At 39.0% G+C, this 20,090-nt stretch overlaps 1 protein-coding gene across 1 annotated transcript; it reads left to right on the top strand.

Annotated features, from left to right (window-relative positions):
• The first annotated feature begins 15,698 nt into the window (after positions 1-15,698).
• LOC137651522 (uncharacterized protein F54H12.2-like) lies at positions 15,699-17,063 on the top strand. Its single transcript, XM_068384752.1, has one exon. The coding sequence runs from the start codon at positions 15,699-15,701 to the stop codon at positions 17,061-17,063; it is 1,365 nt and encodes a 454-aa protein (XP_068240853.1).
• Positions 17,064-20,090: the final 3,027 nt, after the last annotated feature.

Here is a 20,090-nt window from a genome sequence, read left to right as displayed (position 1 = left end):
GTGTCTTTTTAAAGGGAATTTGTTTACAAAACATTGAGGACGTACCCATTTGTTATTATCAGTCTACTCTTCGTAAGGACATACGTACGTGTTTATACGTGTTTATATGTGTCCAGGAACTGTTTACCCAACCTTGAGAACGTAAACATAGTGTGCTGCTCTTAAAGGGAATATGTTTGCAAACATAATTATCATATTATTATTATTATTATTATTATTATTATTATTATTATCAAAAATAATAATCATAAAAATAATAAGAATAATAGCACCTGTCCCAATCCGCCCGAGTCCCATTCCCCTCCGGTCACAGGTCTAACCCTTCGCCTTCCGTTCTCCACCCGTAGATAGGGCTAACCACGCCCCTTCAGAGAATGTGGTTGACCTTCCAACTCTTACCCCAGCATATTTGAGGATAACGCTAAGATGGCTTCACACACACACACACACACACACACACACACACACACACACTCCATGGGTAGTTTAATATAAGAAACATGGTACTTAATATTTGTTTATTTAAAAGAAACATCAAAATTACTGTAAAATGAATACAGACAGCCTAACTTCCAATGAAAATATCATATGAATGGAAGTACAAGCTATTTATATGAAAAACTTATAACATTTGAAAATCAACCTCATCGGGGTCGGGGAAACTGTTTTCCCCGTATTTCATTTGAGGGATATTGTTACTCTCGCCCCTTTTTTTAAAGGGACAAGATAACGACACCCTTAAATTATCCTTGGGGGTTTTACCTATCCCTCTGGATTTTTTCTTCTTCCGACTCTCCTCCTCTGCTTCCATTTCACGGGCCTTCCTCTTCCTGTTCTCTTCCTCCGCTTCCATTTCGCAGAGCGTGACCAAAACCTGCGAATCTGAGAGTCTCTCTCCCCGCTCCAGGGCCACGTCCCCGGAACAAGTCTCGTTGGTAGGCCCCACTTCTCCCATGGAGATATTAGTCTGGGAGCTAGCTTAAGTTTATTTAACAATTTGAGCCCGAAAGGTTTGAGCATTGGATTCCATGCGTTTTATGGGGGTCATTACAAAGAGGCAAGTCTTGAGTGACATGGCTTGTACGGTGACTAGGGGTAGCCCCTCAAACCCCCCATCAAAATTTATTTTATTTAACAACTTGAGCCCAAACATCAAATAACATTTTATCAAGTGGCCCTTGGATAAGGATTCAAATCCCATCAGTTAAGACCAAAAATTCCTGTACGTTGATTAATTAAGACACTAATTAATTACAGCCAATTTCAGTTTTATTTAACAATTCAAGCCCAAACTATTTTCTTTCATATAATGATACTACTAGATACAGTGAAGAGAAAAATATAATACAAGACCAAAAATATTTGTACGGGGGCCATTTAAGACCCCTTATTAATTACCATGGGCATTTTTTGGTGCCAGATTGCACTTTATCTAACCAACATAGCCCATCCAAAATTTCAGTTGCATATTACTATCTACCAAGTTTAATATCATTTCAAACAAGTCAAGACACAATTTACCTGTACATCAGCTAATTAAGACGCTAATTAATTTGACCTGGTTACAGTTTTATTTAACAATTTGAGCCCAAACAAATTTCTTTCAAATAATGATACCACTAGTAACAGTGATTGGAAAAATACAACACAAGACCAACAAATTTTGTACAGGGTACATTTAAGACCCCTTATAAGCAGGCCTTAATATGTCAATTACAAAATAAAAGTGCATTCTTTGATCTTATCTCACTAGTGTTTGACTAGTGGTTTTTGTTAATAAACATCTCGCATAATCCAAGAGTCCAAAGGTTACTCACAAAGTTTTATTGTCTATGAGTATGTACAGCATAAGTCATATATATGAACTTAATTGTGAAAGCTAATGGTGCGTGAATTTCAGATGTAATATGCATTATTTTAGGTAAATCCCATCTTCCCATCCAATTCACAATCTAAAATAATGATTGTATTATTATCTTTAATATGTGTTTCGCAAAGAGGATTTGAAAACCCATGATAATTTTCTAGAAAATAAAATGGATGTCTATCTATGCTGAACCATCTATGCTGAACCATCTATCAAAGACTCTGAAAGAATGAGAAGGAATGCCACAGATAAAGGGTACCTCATCACTGGACCAGAACAACGTTGTCCCAGAAATTTGGCAGATGGACTCAAGTCCAACTCATTCAAGCAGAGCCTAGCAGAATTTTTAGCTCATGAATGGCAGCGCCCTGAATATACCACACTGATTGGCAGTAGGATAATATATTTGGGCCATTTGTCAGAATGTCACAGCTTTCATGTATCACCAACAGGGGTAGTCATTCGAGAAGCCGTCCAGGATTTGGCTTGTAATCACCACGAGGCTGATACTAGGATATGTTTACATGCATACCATGCAGCTAGAGAAAAACAATCGAGAAATATTGTGGTCAGGGCTTCTGACACTGATATTGCTGTTATTTTGCTTTATCATGTCATAAAACACAAAATGAAAGTTTGGATGGATGTTGGAACAACTGGGAAGGACACACGGCGCTATATTGATATAACATTACTAGCAAAAGAGCTCGGTGTGGAAGTTTGTGGAGCTTTGCCAGGATTTCATGCCTTCACGGGCTCTGACTATACATCCGCCTTTGTTAGAAAAGGGAAAGTGCGTCCACTAGGACTACTTGAAAAGTCTGCTGATGTCCAGGCTGCTTTTGCAGAGATGGGAACATGTGAAAACATCTCAGTCACTGCTGAAAAGGCTCTCCAGAGATTTACGGCATGCCTCTATGGTTTTAAGGGAGATCAATGTCAGTTGAATGAATACCGCTACAAAGTCGTTGAGAGGGCATTCAGTCCTAAACCTGGCTGCAAAAATATGTTGGAAAGGTTGAGTGGTATTGATGGGTGTCTCATCCCACCTTGTGAAGCTGAGCTTTCTCAGCATATAAGAAGGTGTTCTTTTGTTGCTCGAATGTGGTCAAGTGCCAACTCAAACATGATTGAACAGGATCCATCTGAAATTGATGGTTGGATTTTGATGGAATCAAAATATGAGCCTAAGATGTTTGATGGTGATCAGATTCCAGAGAAAGTGGTGTCTGCTATGGATGATGATAGTAGTTCAGTGTCAAATGACAAAGAAATAGGTGATAGTGATAGTGAGATAGAGACTGTGTATGGTAGTGGCTTAGAAACAGATACTGATTCTGACTGTGATGACTAGAATACTTCTGATTTCTTTAATGTGAAAATATGTTTACCTATATATCCATGACTACTCTATGGTTTGATTAATGTTTATGGCTGTTGCTCTACATGCAATTATCGTTATTTAACTGTGTAAGATAAAACATGAATTAAAATGCTGTGTTAAAAAACTATGGAATGAAAAATTCAAATTGAACTGATTGTTTTTTTTTCTATACACGTCTATGCGTGTATTATACTCAATATTTTATATTTTATTCAAAGCTAAGAGTGATTAGCATCATATGCTTTATTATGTTTCCCATATTGTGAACAGTAATGCGTAATATATATTTTGCCACTAACAAACGAGGCATTCTCATCAAGAGAGTAGCTCTTAAATGGCAAATGTTCAAATATATTTTGTCTTAAATTGTGTTTTCCTACTGAGTTTAACTAGTGGTAGAATCTATGAAAGAAATTACTGGGGGCTTATATTATGAAATAATACTGTAATTAAATAAAATTATTATTGTTTTAAATTTTCTGATGTACTGATAATTTATCTTTTGAGCTGTAGGAAATATTATAGTTGGAAGACAGTAGCATGCAACTCTTGGATTATGCGAGATGTTTATTAACAAAAACCACTAGTCAAACACTAGTGAGATAAGATCAAAGAATGCACTTTTATTTTGTAATTGACATATTAAGGTCTGCTTATAAGGGGTCTTAAATGTACCCTGTACAAAATTTGTTGGTCTTGTGTTGTATTTTTCCAATCACTGTTACTAGTGGTATCATTATTTGAAAGAAATTTGTTTGGACTCAAATTGTTAAATAAAACTGTAACCAGGTCAAATTAATTAGCGTCTTAATTAGCTGATGTACAGGTAAATTGTGTCTTGACTTGTATGAAATGATATTAAACTTGGTAGATAGTAATATGCAACTGAAATTTTGGATGGGCTATGTTGGTTAGATAAAGTGCAATCTGGCACCAAAAAATGCCCATGGTAATTAATAAGGGGTCTTAAATGGCCCCCGTACAAATATTTTTGGTCTTGTATTATATTTTTCTCTTCACTGTATCTAGTAGTATCATTATATGAAAGAAAATAGTTTGGGCTTGAATTGTTAAATAAAACTGAAATTGGCTGTAATTAATTAGTGTCTTAATTAATCAACGTACAGGAATTTTTGGTCTTAACTGATGGGATTTGAATCCTTATCCAAGGGCCACTTGATAAAATGTTATTTGATGTTTGGGCTCAAGTTGTTAAATAAAATAAATTTTGATGGGGGGTTTGAGGGGCTACCCCTAGTCACCGTACAAGCCATGTCACTCAAGACTTGCCTCTTTGTAATGACACCCATAAAACGCATGGAATCCAATGCTCAAACCTTTCGGGCTCAAATTGTTAAATAAACTTAAGCTAGCTCCCGGTTTATATCAACACCCGTTGATGACGGCGTCTCGGTTATGACACTCAACATGAAATCGACTTGTGTGTTGTTATGACGGGCCTCTTCTTCTTCCCGTCTCTTAACTGCTATTGATAGTAGTCCTAAGTAGAACTTCTCTCGAGGAAGACATCCTTCGAGAGCCTTCTTCAATAACTTTACTGTAGTCTCATGATCTTTGAGGGTTGCTACGATTTCCTCACTGATATTCAAAGGTAGCATGCTTTGTTGTGGGATTACCATATAGGTACCCAACTGCTTCACCATCTGCTCAGCGACTGCTTCTCCTTCCTGTATACCTCCTTGAAGGTCCTTCTTGACCTTCCGGACATTTTCCAGGTTTCGCCGAATTTGTGCTTCATCAATCAGAGGAATATACACACCTACGGGAATAAACATTGAAATATAAGTTTCAGAAATATAATCAAGGCTCACACACACACACACACACACACACACACACACACACATCAAAATACATGGCTAGATTAATATAAGAAACATAGTACCTAATATCTGTTTATTTTAAGGAACTTCAAAACTTCCAATGAAAATACTTTGAAAAAACTCACTCCTTTGGAAGCAGGCAACCTCCTCATCCAGAAGATGGGCATCGTTCTTGTACGAGTATTCCATGCTTGTTTTCTGTAAGGTCCCGTGTGTGTCAAAGGTTGAATTGACTTCAGTTGGTGAACTTACCGTGTGTGGCTAAGGTCGAAGTGACTCCACTATATATAGTACGCGCGTAAACACAAACGTACACACGCACCCGGCCGGCAGTTTTAAGGATTAAGGATTCGCCGACCGACCCGCCACTGTTTAAACGTTTACGACCGCCACTGCTTCCCTCGGGGGGCCCAGTTTCGTTGGTGTGCGCGCTTCCTGCAGTTGTGCAAGCGTGATTTGCAGCATGGAAAATTCCTCACCAGGTATAATATAGCCTTATCAGTGAAATTTCGAAAATATTTATGATGTGAATATTGCGATTATGTTGTGTCGTGAATTAGCTATTACTTTTGTTCCTTTCTTATTTTAGATAAGCGGAGGGCGAAAAGAAAAATTGAAAAGAGTGAGTCCCATCTCCCACTCAAAAAACGAAAGAAATATCATGCAAGTAAGTACTGATTAATATAAAAATGTAATGTATAGTACCATTATCTATTTTCGAAATATTCAACCCCCAGGATTATTGCAATCATTACGAGTGTTACAATTTGGCTTTACAATGCATGCTTAAAATTTGCCTTAGACCTTTCAAATAAACTACAACAGAAGCTTTTTTCTCTCGTTCCAGTGCTTACTCCTGGAGGGGAATTACCGGTAAAAAAATCGTCTCATTACGCAATTCCTACATCCACAAAAACGGATGGAGGGGAATTACCTGTAAATAAAACGCCTCATTACGCAATTCCTACATCCACAAAAACGGTTGGAGGGGAATTACCGGAGAAAACAACACCGTCTCTACCTGCAATGGCTGCAACCTCAGCAGGTGAAGTTTCACGTGGGCAGCCTCCCACACCTGGGGGATCCCCCTCGACCCCTGATACGGGACCAGCACTCATTCTCATTAATAGAGAGACCGCCTTCAATTACCTGTACGTTGTTGAAGAATTCTCAGCCCCCTCAGTAGGTGACCCAACATTATTTATGGTAATTTGTAGGGATGATATTAGTGTGCGTATACGTGATTATTTTAAAAACAAAACATTTACAGCCAAGATTGTGGGACTTTTGAACTCTAGTATGAAGAAGCTAAGCTTTCAAAAATTGGGGGAAACGGAAAACGAACCTATGGAGCTTTGGCTCCCAGCGACGATTATTAACGCTAGTGAAATCAATAAGCTCTTAGATAAATGGGAAAATTTCATTGAAGAGAAATTCCCACAAATAAGCAGTGAATTAAGGGGGAGTGGGTGGACAGTTGAAGGCGTCAAAAATTTTAAATTATTTTTTCACCGCCAAGCTGTAATGTCTGGAATGGGTGCATACATTTTTCCTAAGAAAGAAGTCCGCGGAAGTCATGCGGTTTTTAATCCCTCTGGAATTGGGAATTCCTGCCTAATTCAGTGTCTGGCTGCCTACTTTATCGCTAAACAACAGCCATCTCCACGCTGGAAAAATATTTATCGCGCTGTAAATAGTATTCAACGTTGCTCGGAATACGTTAATTTTACCCAACTCACATTCCCCATCCAATGGGAAGACATTTCACGCCTCGAGTTGGCAAATCATATCTCCATTTACGTTTACGAAATGGAAAAATCCGCGGACGGAAGGTACCTGCTGCAATTGTCGAGGCGGGGGATGAAAAAATTTCCAAGCATAGTCCCACTTCTCCTCTTAGATGGGGAACATACATGCCTCATTAAGGATTTTCATTCCTTCGTGAAATCCTTTGCCCAGGTAAGATCTCTCGACCCTCTGTACTTTTGCCATAACTGTTTATCGCAGCATTCGTCAACCTCTAAGCAAGAACAGCATGAAGCCACTTGTGATCTCGCTGTAACGTTGAATTTTCCCCCAGTCGGAAGCACAGTAAGGTTTAGAAATCAGCATAAGACGCAAAAGTTTTCCTATATTTGCGTCTTTGATATGGAATCAGCTTTAGAGAAATCTCCCGGTGCGTATGGTGTGGAGACAATACATAAATCAATAGCGTACTGCTACATCATTTTCGATTGCCTAGGTCAAAGAGTGGCTTCGAGTTATTATTGCGGAAACGATTGCGTTGACAAGTTTCTGGCAGACCTTAATGCTTGTTGGGAGACAATCAGAAAGCAATGGCGAACTTTCCCCATTCATATGACAGCGGAGGATGAAAGGGCTTTCCTTGAGCAGGACGTATGCCAATTGTGCAAGTCACCATTCAAAGACGGGAGCGATAAACATAGACATCACGACCACGCCAGTCCTAATAACAATTTTATTGGGGCGTACTGTAGGCGATGTAATTTATCATGCCGCGAACAAAAAACTCATCTCCCTGTTTTTGCCCACAATTCGAGTTATGACTTAGGCCTCATCCTTAAGGATCTTAAAGATAAAGTCCAAATCAGTATCATGACGAAACAAGGTCTAAAAATTCAGCGAATGTCTGTTGGGAATTTAATTTTTTTCGACTCTCTAGCCTTTCTTGGGTCTTCTTTGGATAGTTTAGCTTCTGAATATTTTAGGGATGGAAGGAAAGCACGATTAACGGAGGAAATGTTAAGTGAGATAAAGAATGAGGAACTTAGGGGTGAAATTATTCGGGGTAAATTACCTTTCTGCTATGACTATATAGATAGTCTTTCAAAACTCGAGGAAAGGCAGTTACCCCCTCAATCGGCATTTTACAACAGGCTAAAGGCGTGTGATCTATCGGATGAGGAGTATAAACGCGCCCAGCGTGTTTGGACTATCGCCAAATGCCAAACTCTGAAGGATTTTCTCCTCCTATACCTCATTGTAGACACTAGCCTATTAGGGGATATTCTCATTTGGTGGCGTGATATTCTTTATAGTAAGTACGGTCTTGATTTACCACACTATGTTTCACTTCCATCCTACGCTTTCGACAGCTTTCTTAAAATGAGTAACATCGAGTTGGATCACGTCTATGATGAAGAATTGTATAATCTTATTAGGCACAATGTGAGGGGCGGGTTCACTTCCGTTGTGCGTCAGTCATTCACAGCCAACAACCATGAAATAAATTCTTCTTTTAATCCAGACCTACACCAAAGCTCTTACATTCTATATTTGGATTTCAACTCTCTATACGCAACAGTCATGACTAGAAACCTCCCCTCCGGTGGGATTCGTAAACTTTCCGATGAAGAAAAAGATCTGTTTTTAGGAAAAGGTATTGAAAATGTTATCACGAATGAAGACAAGGGATACTGGCTCCTCGTCACTACAAAAGTACCTTCGGAAGAAGTTGCTAGAGCGACAGATGAACTTCCCCTATGCTTATCTCATGAAGAAGTCACCTTTAGAAATCTATCTCCCTATTGTAAAAACGTGCTAGAGAAGGAAGGAGGACAAATGGGTGTAAAGTGCAAAAAACTTATGGCCACCCACCGTAGTAAAAAGGAGTATCTTATTTCACTCCCCCTTCTTCAGCTGTATATGGAGTTAGGTCTGGAACTGGAAGCTGTTCATTCAATCTATGAATTCAATCAAAGTGCTTACATGAACGATTTCATTAAAACTAACATCGAAGCGAGGACAGCGGCCACCTCATCAACCGAGAAAAAAGCTTTTAAGGCTATGAGTAACTGCGTCTTTGGGAAGACTTTACTCAACCCTTTGAAATACGCGGAAAAAAGTCGAGTTGTTACGAAGCCCGCGGTTTACTTAAAAGAGGCCCGTAACCCGCGGCTAAAATCTTCCATTCGTTTGAGTGAAGACCGCGTTATCTGCACTTCCACCCTTCCGCAGGTTGTCATCAATATGCCTAATTATATAGGATTTGCCATTCTGGAAGCGGCCAAGTTTGATCTCTATTATTTCTTTTATAAAATACTCAAGCGTAAGTATGGTGATAAAGTCAAACTCATTTACACTGACACAGATAGTTTCATTTTTGCTCTGGAAGTTCCCGACCTTAACTCGGAGTTTGCTCAAGAACCCCTGAAATCGTATATGGATTTTTCCAACTTCGATGAAGACCACCCTCTTTTTAATAATGAAAGAAAAGGCGAGTTGGGGCTTTTAAAATCGGAAACTGGTAGTACATTAATAGCAGAGGTGAAAGCGTTGAAACCTAAAATGTATTCTCTGTTACTAGCCAACCAGGAGCAGATTAACAGGGTAAAAGGTATCCCCAGCCACCTACATTCTAGTATGAAGCATGAACAGTATACGCAAATCCTGGAAGATCATCGGGTCAATTACGTCACTGTGCGTACAATTAGAAATGTTCAGGGGCAGATGAGTACCACCAAAGTAGAAAAGAAGTGCCTTTCAGCCTTTGACGCAAAACGTTTCCACGTAAGTCAATACAATTCTTACGCATACGGGCATCCGGATATTGTAGAGGAGGAGGAGGATGAGCAAGTAGCTAGGGAGGTCCCCACCAACAATTTTCACCCCAAATTAGCGGTAGCGTCTTATTCTCCACCAGACCCGCTTCCTCGCGTTTATCAAAATTTGTGGAAAAAGAGAGAAGAAAAGGTTGCAGAGTACTTTCCTCTACCCGAAGGAAATTCATCTACATTGGCGTGAAAGGGGAAACACACTTCTCTCTCTCTCTCTCTCTCTCTCTCTCTCTCTCTCTAATTGCTAAGTTCGATTTCCCTTTGTAAATGTATTGTCAACCGGGTTGGTATTTTTTATTAATGAGAGTATTCATTCCACAGTACTTATATCATTGCATTTGAAGTACAGGCGCAGTTAAATGTGGGATCTGTTAAAATGTACAAGTGTTTTAACGAAGAAGACTTGGACATTTTTAGGGAGCCAGCGCGTATTATTGTGTCTGGCTTCTCCAACTCGGGAAAATCTTTCTTAGTTGAACAACTTATATTAAAGTATGAAAGTAAGTTTACACACATTGTTATGTGTGGTGTGGATAGTCATACTTTGTAAACCCATCCAACAATTGGGGCAAAACTCTCTCTCTACGCCAATATCGTAGACCCGATGAGTGAGATCGATACGGAAGCTGGGGTCTACTCGATATTATACATCCTCGATGATGTTTTTCTCGAGGCTGTCCATGACAAAATTGTTGTAGATGTCTTTACTAAGGGTCGACATAAAAATATCTCTGTTATTTTTATTACGCAAAATATGTTTTACGGTGGTAAATACGCCAGGAATATAAGTATAAATGCCTCGCATATGCTTTTGCTGAGAACCAGGGATATGTCTCAAGTTGAGTTATTAGGAAGGCAAATATTCGGTTCGCCTTTATCGAAAAAATTTGTGGATGTATATAAAAAGGCTGTTATGGCTAAACCCTTTTCCCATTTGCTGGTAGATTTAAGTTTAAATACTCCTGGCGAACTCCAGCTGAGAACAAATATAGCAGGGAGTTCCTCGTGTGAGGTAGTTTTTGGAGAATGGGAGACGTAAAGAGAAAGATTTTGGAAACCGTATATGAAAACTATTCACACCCATCAAGCTTAGGGGGTATAAAATCCATCTACAAAGCCGCTAGAGCTCTGAACCCGGGAATTACCGTAAGTAATGTAAAAGACTATTTGGCGACGAAAGATGCTCATACATTGCATACGCTCACAAGAAAACATTTCCCGAGACGTCAAATGGTGTCTCCAGCTCCTAGAGTTATTATCAGTTGCGATCTCGCGGATATGCGGCGTTTATCTAAATTTAACAAGGGCGTAAACTATCTTCTTATTTGCATAGATATCTTCTCCCGGTACCTCAAGATTGTCCCTCTCAGAAACAAGAAAGCACAGACTCTGTTAAAAGGCTTAATGTCGATCCTTTCCTTACCCGAATTTCTTGGGGTCAGTCGACTTCTTACTGACCGCGGGTCGGAATTTTATAACAAACTTACATCTAAGTACCTGGAAGAAAAAAATATAAAACTTTACAGCGTGTCCTCATATGAAATCAAAGCGGCCATTGCAGAGCGTGTTATACGTACGCTAAAGCAAAAGATATATAAGCATTTAACTCTGCGAAATACCCTCGTCTATGTTGACGTCCTCCCCCAACTTGTAAAAAACTATAATAGATCCCCGCACCAAGGATTGGGAGGGGGACTGACTCCCCTTGAAGTGCATAGATATACAGACCCAGAAATCATTAGACAGCAATTTCGGAAAATGTATAAAGCAAGCGTGTTTAAACCCAAACAAAATAGTAATGCACTAGACGTAGGCCAGTCTGTGCGTATTGCGAGTGAGCTCCGACGGTCTGTATTCCATCGCGGGTATAAAATACAAAATACACTAGAAATATTCAAAATTAGAAGCGTAGAAAAGAGTCAGGCCCCATTGACTTATTATCTGGAAGATCTTGCCGGTGAAAAAATTGAGGGGGTTTTTTATAGAGCGGAACTAATACCTACGGCTATACCAGAAACTTTCCCTATAGATATTATCAAAAGGAAAGTCGAGAAGGGAAAAGTCAAGTATCTCGTATCATGGAGAGGGTATCCCCAAAGTTTTAACTCGTGGATACATAGTAAGGATGTTGAAAGGTTAGTCGGGAAAACTCGGAAATGAAATCCCACATACACAAACATGCTGATTTTCTTCTCTTCTTAAATAACCTCCCCGCCAAAAAAAGGTCTGAATTAATTCCTTTACTAAAGAGGACCCATCTTGATTGCTTATCGGAGATCTTTTCCAACTTTTTAAAGGAAAATCTGACTCGTGATAGTAAATCAGTAGAAAAGGTGAAGAAATATAGGAATGAAATAAGGACGGTAGCCCAGAAAAAGACACCGCTTAAAGAGAAAAGAAAAATCTTATCATCGCAGAGAGGGGGTGCTATACTTTCAGTACTTCTGCCTTTAGCAGCGAGTCTAATTGGGGTTTGTTAGGAAGATGAAAGAGTATTGCCTAATACCGCGGAAGACGGTGGAAGGATTTAGTCTCCACCAAGACAGTGGGGAAAGTAGAGTTCAAAACTCTAAACAAAATGTAGAGGAGAATGGAAAGAGAGATACGCAGCAAGGGGGTGGGGGAGGAGGAGATAATAGTGATTTACTACGTAATCTAATGCAAATGATACAAGCGATGAAGTCCAAGTTTGAAAGTAAGCCAAAGAAAAGAAGACGTAAAGGGTTAGGGGGAAAACTAAAACGCGAGTCCGATCCTCTCCCCCTCCCTAAACAGCCGGTGTACAGCAATCCCCCTTTCGACCATCTGATAGATATGCAACTAACACCAACCAACAGAAGGCACGCCCTTGCTTTTCTCAAGTTTTTTGAAGGACGGAATGACTTCCAGTGGGATGATAAGGGAAATTTGAGAAAACCCATCGATCGTTTAAATGTAATGGTAGTGTTAAAGAAATTGATTCAACAAGCGGGTGCTATAGAGGAAGAGGACCTGCCTTTTTATAAAATCCTGTTGGATACAGCGGGAATTCCTTATTCATATATAAAGAATGCAAAAGCTCGGATGCAAATTTATGGAAGTAAGGTGAAAATTGGGAAAGGTAGTCGAAAACGCAAGGAAACTAAAAGAAAAGAATTAAAAGACAAACTGCGTTGGGTTCCTTATTAGAAATTACAGTCTGGTGTAGATGGGTATGAAATACGTGTGCTAACATGTTGCACCATCCGAAATAGGAAACGGTAGGGGGGTGGGGTGAGTATGGCTGAGGTGATGTGCGGAGATTGGCGGCGCAACTTTTCAGTCTACAACGGGACCTCCTCAGCATGCAGTACTCCCCTCTTAAACTCTCCATCACCTCCTTTAAAGACCGGGTCCTAAAGAGGGGCGATGTCTGCTTGGTAGTGGGTGGGAATTCTATAGCCATTGAGTCATACGGCCTAGCTGCTGAGACTTATAAAGCCTACCCATACGGTGATATTGTGAGCAGTAGAAGACGTCTTTTTAATTTGTCTCGGTGCATTCGTGACGATCGACATCCCGTCGGAAGTGCCATCCTGAGGAAACCCCCGAGTTTCCCCTCAGCGAACGTACCATACGTAGCCACCCTCATTACCCAGTTTAACTATGGGTACTCTTACGATAACGATAGTGATGGGAAGCTTCGATCGTATGTGGAAACTTCAAAAGATACTCATTTTGCCGTAAATCTACAAAATGATACTACCGAGGCCCGCATTTTCAACTTTAAGAGGTGTCTAAATGAACTGGAACAGTATGCAGTGGAAAAGAAAAATGATAGTATAAAAATTTTCGCTGTACCTATTGGAATTGGGCGGTCTGGTCGTGCTGATCCAATATGGATGCAGTACTATTTGCCTGAGTTGGAGAATTCAGCGAGGAGGATGGCTGGAAGTGGTAAACAGCTTATTTTATTAGCCACTGAAAAATGTACGTTACCCACAGAATTGGGAAACTTGGAAAGGTATTCACTCGCGGCAGCGAAGGATTTACCGGCTAGTGCTTCTATTTAATTAATTTCAATGTTCTTTTTTATTTCATTGAAAAAAAAGTTATAGGGTGTATCATTTTTCACTTCTAAGTTTGACTAAATGTACTCTTCATTCTGCGAATGAGAAGATTTTTATTTTCTCGTATTCTACTTTTTAAAAATAGTAATAAAGTAGACCATTTTGTTTTTATGTTTGGATGATGTAATTCTCATCTGCGAATGAGAGGATTTCATTTTCTTATATTTTGTTTTTCTCTCTTTGAAAAAAGAAAACAAAAATATCTTGTATTTTTATGTTTATGTAATTCCCTTTCAGTGACTGGGAATAATTATGTAAGTGTCTTTGAACTCTAATGTACCCTTTCTGTGAATGAAACGATTTTTTTCATTTCAGATATTTTACCAGTCAAAAAATAGTTATAAACTGTGTCATGCTGTACTTTTATCTTTGGGTTATGTAATCCCCATTCGGGGATAATTATGTAATACTGACTTCTTTAATAAAAAGTCTTACTGTCTTTTGGTTTAAATATACCCAACACAAGTAGAATACTTTCAGTCATTTCTTAGCCACAATGGGTGGCGAAAGCCATATCGTAACACTGACCTCTCTGGGTAATAGGGATATTTTCCCTGAAAATAATGCAGGTAACTTTACAAATAAGCTTCAGAATAGTATAAATTTAGATCATAATTTGGAGCATGAAGTAGCTCTCATCAATATTCATTACCCAAATGAAATATACGGCCTCGTCAGTGGTGAAGTTGATTCCGGAATAGAAATAATTATTACAAAGGTGCGGATATCCGTAGGGGGTGAGCCCACTATTACGTCACGTACAGAGGAAACCTACAAGCCTAGATTAAGCATTCTATCCACTGATGCTGACTATATGGTATCCAGTATAAATGAAGACATAACATACGCTTTGAAGAACGTCCTACCGGTCGAATTTTATAAGGAAAATATACCCGCGACAGGTCTATTAGAATATGACTATCAGAGAGCCAGAGTTCTACTCAAGTTCACAAAGAGACAGGAAACAAGAGAGACAATTTATCGAAAAGGTCCTATTCAGGCCGTAAAATTAAAATTTGGAAAAAGAATTGGAGCAACTTTGGGTTTTAATACAGACAAACCTTATCAAATTTTTGAAACCACCACAGGGGAACCTATGATTAAGTCGCATAATCTGCTGGCGCCTTTCCCACCCTCCCCAACATCCGGGGTAGACTTTGTTCTTGTTTATTCGGATATTGTTGAAAGATCTTATTTCGGGGGTAAGAAAGTTAATATATTAGACAGCTTTAGTATGTGGGGTAGTAAAACGCGGGGGGTATCATAATTACGTGTATTATCCCTTAGGGACAAAGGAATTGGATGCAATATCAATCCGCTTGACTGATCAAGAAGGACGAGCAATACACTTTCGTGAGGATAGTAGCACAATATGCATTCTTCATATTAGGCCGAAGCAGAAAACAATATAAAAGCAAGTACCCAAGCACTTAGGTTTATTCCGGAGCGAGGCGCCATGAGGGTAGCGTTTATCCCTCCCTCTCCCGAGGAGTTCAGTATCATATTTACTAGTGACCCCATAAAACTTCAACGTGGAGGGTCTCTAGGGGATATTGAGATATTTAGAGCCCCCAGGCGTTCGCAGCAGGGCGGTGGAATTTTTAGCCTATTAGCTGGACTGGCAAAAAGAGTCGCACCCTTTGTAGCAAAAGCCGTCTTACCGTCGGCCTTAGAATTTGGGCAAAATGTTATAGGTGATTTACAACAGGGAACTAAAGATTTCAGGTCTAGTCTTAAACAAAGAGGGGTAGAGGCGCTAAAATCGACTGGGCGACGCATCGTTTCTGGCGGGGGAAAGAAAAGGAAAAAAGTTAAAAGAAATGGCAAGAGAAGAGAAAATAAAAAGAAAATCCTTCGTAGGAATTTAGGATATAAAGACGTGTTTAGCGCGATGTAATTTAGTTCCTGTAAATAAGTGCGAGAGCAAAGACATTTACAATGGCATCTGCTGCTCCGAGAATTGCTGGTCATGTGGGGAATGAATTACCTACATCCCATTTTACCGCTGGCGTCGTAGATAGTTTTCCGAGGCCCAACCGGATGCGGATAGTAGAGACATCAGTGACTGATCGTCAGACGTCTTTTATTCTCCCTACTAATCTTACCTCGGGAGGGGCTATCACTGATCGCTATCTCGAATTTCGCATCAATGGCATAGAAGGAACTCTAATTGATTTAGCGAGTCTAGCTATAGAACTTCATTTAAAAGTTACGGCCCCGGATGGAAGTGCGTTGGGTGATGACACAGATGTTATCTTCGTCAATGCTTTGGCGAATACAATCTTTAAGTCTAGTCAGGTTTATATTGGAGAAAGACTCGTAGAATCAAATCCCCATTTCAATTACTGGTCTTTTATAAAGTTATTAACTACTGCTAAATCCCACACTGTGAAAACAATTGGACGTCTTGGATATCTTTTCCAGGATTACAAGGGAACTTCCATTTCAAATGTACTTCCGGCTGATTATTTTACAAAATTGAACAAAATGGAAAAGGAGTGGGTGACTAAGGGAAAAAGAGAAGGACTGCATATCATTCACCCACTTATGCTCGATGTGGCCTCTGTAGATGAATATTTGATGGATAATACCGACGTTCGTATCAAGTTGGAATTAGCCCCGAATGCGTGGTTCATTAATTCCACCGCAACTATCGACGAATTTAAATTTAATCTACAAGAAGCTAGACTGCACGTTGATAAAGTTATCCCAAGACCACCGGCTTTACTGGCACTCCATCGGGCACTTTCGAATCCTAATAGTTCCGTGGAAACTGTCTTTAATAAAACACTTTACAGGACGTACGCGTTAGCTCCTAATCAGACTCAGGCAACGTTGGATTTGCCTTTCAATAAGGTCATACCCGAAAAATTATACCTCGCCATTGTTAATATGGAGAGCTTTAATGGTGTATTGAATAGAAATCCCATTTATTTCGGTCATAATAATTTAAGTCATATAGGAGTAACGCTAAATGGATCCACTTTATACGACATAAGGTCGCAATTCCCAGAAAATTATTCCCATCTTTACTACGAGACATTAAAATCTCTAGGGTTAACTTATGATCATCTAATTCATTTTGATTGCTACGATCGTGGACGGACGGTAATTGCATTCAACTTCAAACCCGAAATTGCATTAATGGATACTCTCGAGGTAGAGAAAAATGGGGACTTGAGGATTAATTTAACGTTTGATCGTCAGATTAACGAAAATAGGATTATTTTATTGTTTGGAGAAACCCAGGGTGTTATAACCATCGATCAAAACCGGAATGTGTATTGCGACGTTAGGGCGTAAGACATAAAATTTTTCCTAGGGATTCTTTCAGCGTGAATACTCTGGCTGTCATAAATGAACACCCATTTATGTAAGATTTTCATACAAGTAGGTAAAAAATATCCGCTGTTTTCATGAGGGGATATTTTTAAAGGAAGTTTTTCTTAATAATAAACAAAAACACTGTTACAGGTATTTTTAGAATAAGTGTGTGTGTGTGTGCGTGTGTGTGTGTGTGTGTGTGTGTTTTAAGAGGGTGGGGGTGTTGGGAGTTCACTGCCCCGCTTTCCATATCATTATTTGGTGAAAATATATTAACGGAGAGGGTTAAATGACCAAGTAGTTGTACCCTGGAAGTGGTATAGGTGAGGTGTAAGATGAATACCAAGGATATAGAATTTGCTTTGAGGAATAAACTCGGTAATAAGGCGTACTTTTATGGATGCGTATCCAGTGATTATTTGGCTGGGTTCAAGATACCCTTGACAAGACCTAAGTCAATTATACTTATTGCAAATACGCTTGCTTCTTACCAACATCGCAAAGTGGGGCACTGGGTCGTTTTTATTATCCAGAAGTCGCCATTTCAAAACATCATCTTTTACGACCCTTTAGGTTTACCGCCTGAAGAACATTCGACGTATTTTACCGAATTTTTACGAAGACATTCCAACATGAAGTGCTTTGCCAATGATGTACGGGTGCAAAATTACAATTCGTCTCTGTGTGCGTTTCATTGCTTATATTTCACACACAGTGTAACTTTAAACGGAGTGTGTGGAGCCATTAGGAAACTGAGGGAACATTTATCTCCATCCAATTTAAAGGAAAATGATGTCACTGTATTACTTTATTATCTTTTACATCTTAACAGTCGTCCATGTATGTATATCTGGCGTCACACCAAGCCAGAATTATCAATGGAGATTTGTGAGTTGCTAAAACGACGTAATTAAAGCCGATCCGCTTTAGTTATGTAATATCAAAATATCCTGTATGGTTACTGAAATGTTTCCTAAAAATAAACTAATATTAAGTAGTACGTGTTTCTTTTATCATCCTCCCACGTATTTTGGTGTGTGTGTGTGTGTATGATCTCATCTTAGACCCAATCCCAAAATATTTTGCTTTTGTTTTTATTATTATTATTATTATTATTATTATTATTATTATTATTATTATTATTATTATTATTATTATTATCTAATTTAAAGGAAATGCTGTCGAGGTTTTACTTTAATATCTTTTACATTTTAACACTCGTCCATGTATGTATGTCTGTTCCTAATAAAAAACAATATTAAGTACTACGTGTTTTTTATTATCCGCCCATGTATTTTCTTATGTAAGAGTATGAAGCCACCAGTTGGAAGGCCAACCACATTCTCCGAAGGGGTAGAGAGAGAGAGAGAGAGAGAGAGAGAGAGAGAGAGAGAGAGAGAGAGAGAGAGAGAGAGAGAGAGAGAGAGAGAGAGAGAGATGTTATTTTTTTTTTGTCTTCATTGGAAGTTAGGCTGTCTGTATAAGTTGGAAGGTCAACCACATTCTCTGAAGGGGCGTGGTTAGCCCTATCTACGGGTGGAGAACGGAAGGCGAAAGGGTTAGACCTGTGACCGGAGGGGAATGGGACTTGGGCGGATTGGGACAGGTGCTATTATTCTTATTATTTTTATGATTATTATTTTTGATAATAATAATAATAATAATAATAATAATAATAATAATATGATAATTATGTTTGCAAACATATTCCCTTTAAGAGCAGCACACTATGTTTACGTTCTCAAGGTTGGGTAAACAGTTCCTGGACACGTATAAACACGTATAAACACGTACGTATGTCATTACGAAGAGTAGACTGATAATAACAAATGGTTACGTCCTCAATGTTTTGTAAACAAATTCCCTTTAAAAAGACACAGTTCCCGGTCACGTACATACCCTACGTCCTACAAATCAATGTTTGTAAACAATCTCTTTAAGAGCAGCACACTATGTTTACGTTCTCAAGGTTGAGTAAACAGTTCCTGGACACGTATAAACACGTACGTACGTCCTTACGAAGAGTAGACTGATAATAACAAATGGGTACGTCCTCAATGTTTTGTAAACAAATTCCCTTTAATAAAGCCACAGTTCCGGTCATGTACCCTACGACCTTCAAATCAATGTTTGTAAACAAAAACTTATACCCACCGTCACCTACATATGTCATAACGTACCCTACGACCTTCAAATCAATGTTTGTAAACAAAAACTTATACCCCTCCCCCACGTACATATCTCATTACGTACCGAACGACCTTCAAATCAATGTTTGTAAACAAAAAACTTTAAATAATACTACACTTCGTACCCAGTGACCTTCGCCGGGTACAGAGTTACTTCCGGGTGAGCCGCTATGGCCATACCATTCATTTCCGGGTGAGCCGATATGGCCATACCCTTCATTTCCGGTGAGCCGATATGGCCATTTTATGACTACTTTCATGTTTATGTGTTAGAAAGTGTGCCTTGATGGTTGGGCTAACACGTGCATGTCTTTTTTTTTTTTATCTGAGATGCCGTATATTAGAATGTTGGGCATTTTTCCGCGAGTGCCCCTTTTTATTTGTTTTGCATTTTTTGCTTAGTCATGTTACCGTAAGGAATTGGCAAGTAGTGTCGCAAAACTTATATTTTTATAGTGTTGGAAAGTGTTTCTAGATGATCTGGCTACCCATGCCTATTTTTTTTTTAGCCAGATATGGCGTATATATAAGTATGTGTTCGATTTTCCTGTGATTGCCATTTTTTCGTTTTTTCCCATTTCTTTCAAAATTACTACGTACTAAGGAACTATCACAGAGTAATATTTCATTTATATGTTTATTTGTCGGAAAATATGCCTTGATGGTTTGCCTAGCACGTGGCTGAAATTTTTTTTTCTGAAATGCCGTATATTAAAATGGCCATTTTTCCACGAGTGCCCCTTTTTATTTGTTTTGCATTTTTTTGCTTAGTCATGTTACCGTAAGGAATTGGCAAGTAGTGTCGCAAAACTTATAT

Source organism: Palaemon carinicauda, chromosome 13 (assembly GCF_036898095.1).
Source record: "Palaemon carinicauda isolate YSFRI2023 chromosome 13, ASM3689809v2, whole genome shotgun sequence".
NCBI classification, from domain to species: Eukaryota; Metazoa; Arthropoda; class Malacostraca; order Decapoda; family Palaemonidae; genus Palaemon; species Palaemon carinicauda.
Note: the sequence above shows the minus strand (reverse complement) of the source record. Positions and strands in the feature narration are given on the sequence as shown.

What these genes read in the sequence shown, in the direction of transcription:
- LOC137651522 (XM_068384752.1), top strand. Translation starts at nt 15,699, where the DNA reads ATGGCATCTGCTGCTCCGAGAATTGCTGGTCATGTGGGGAATGAATTA.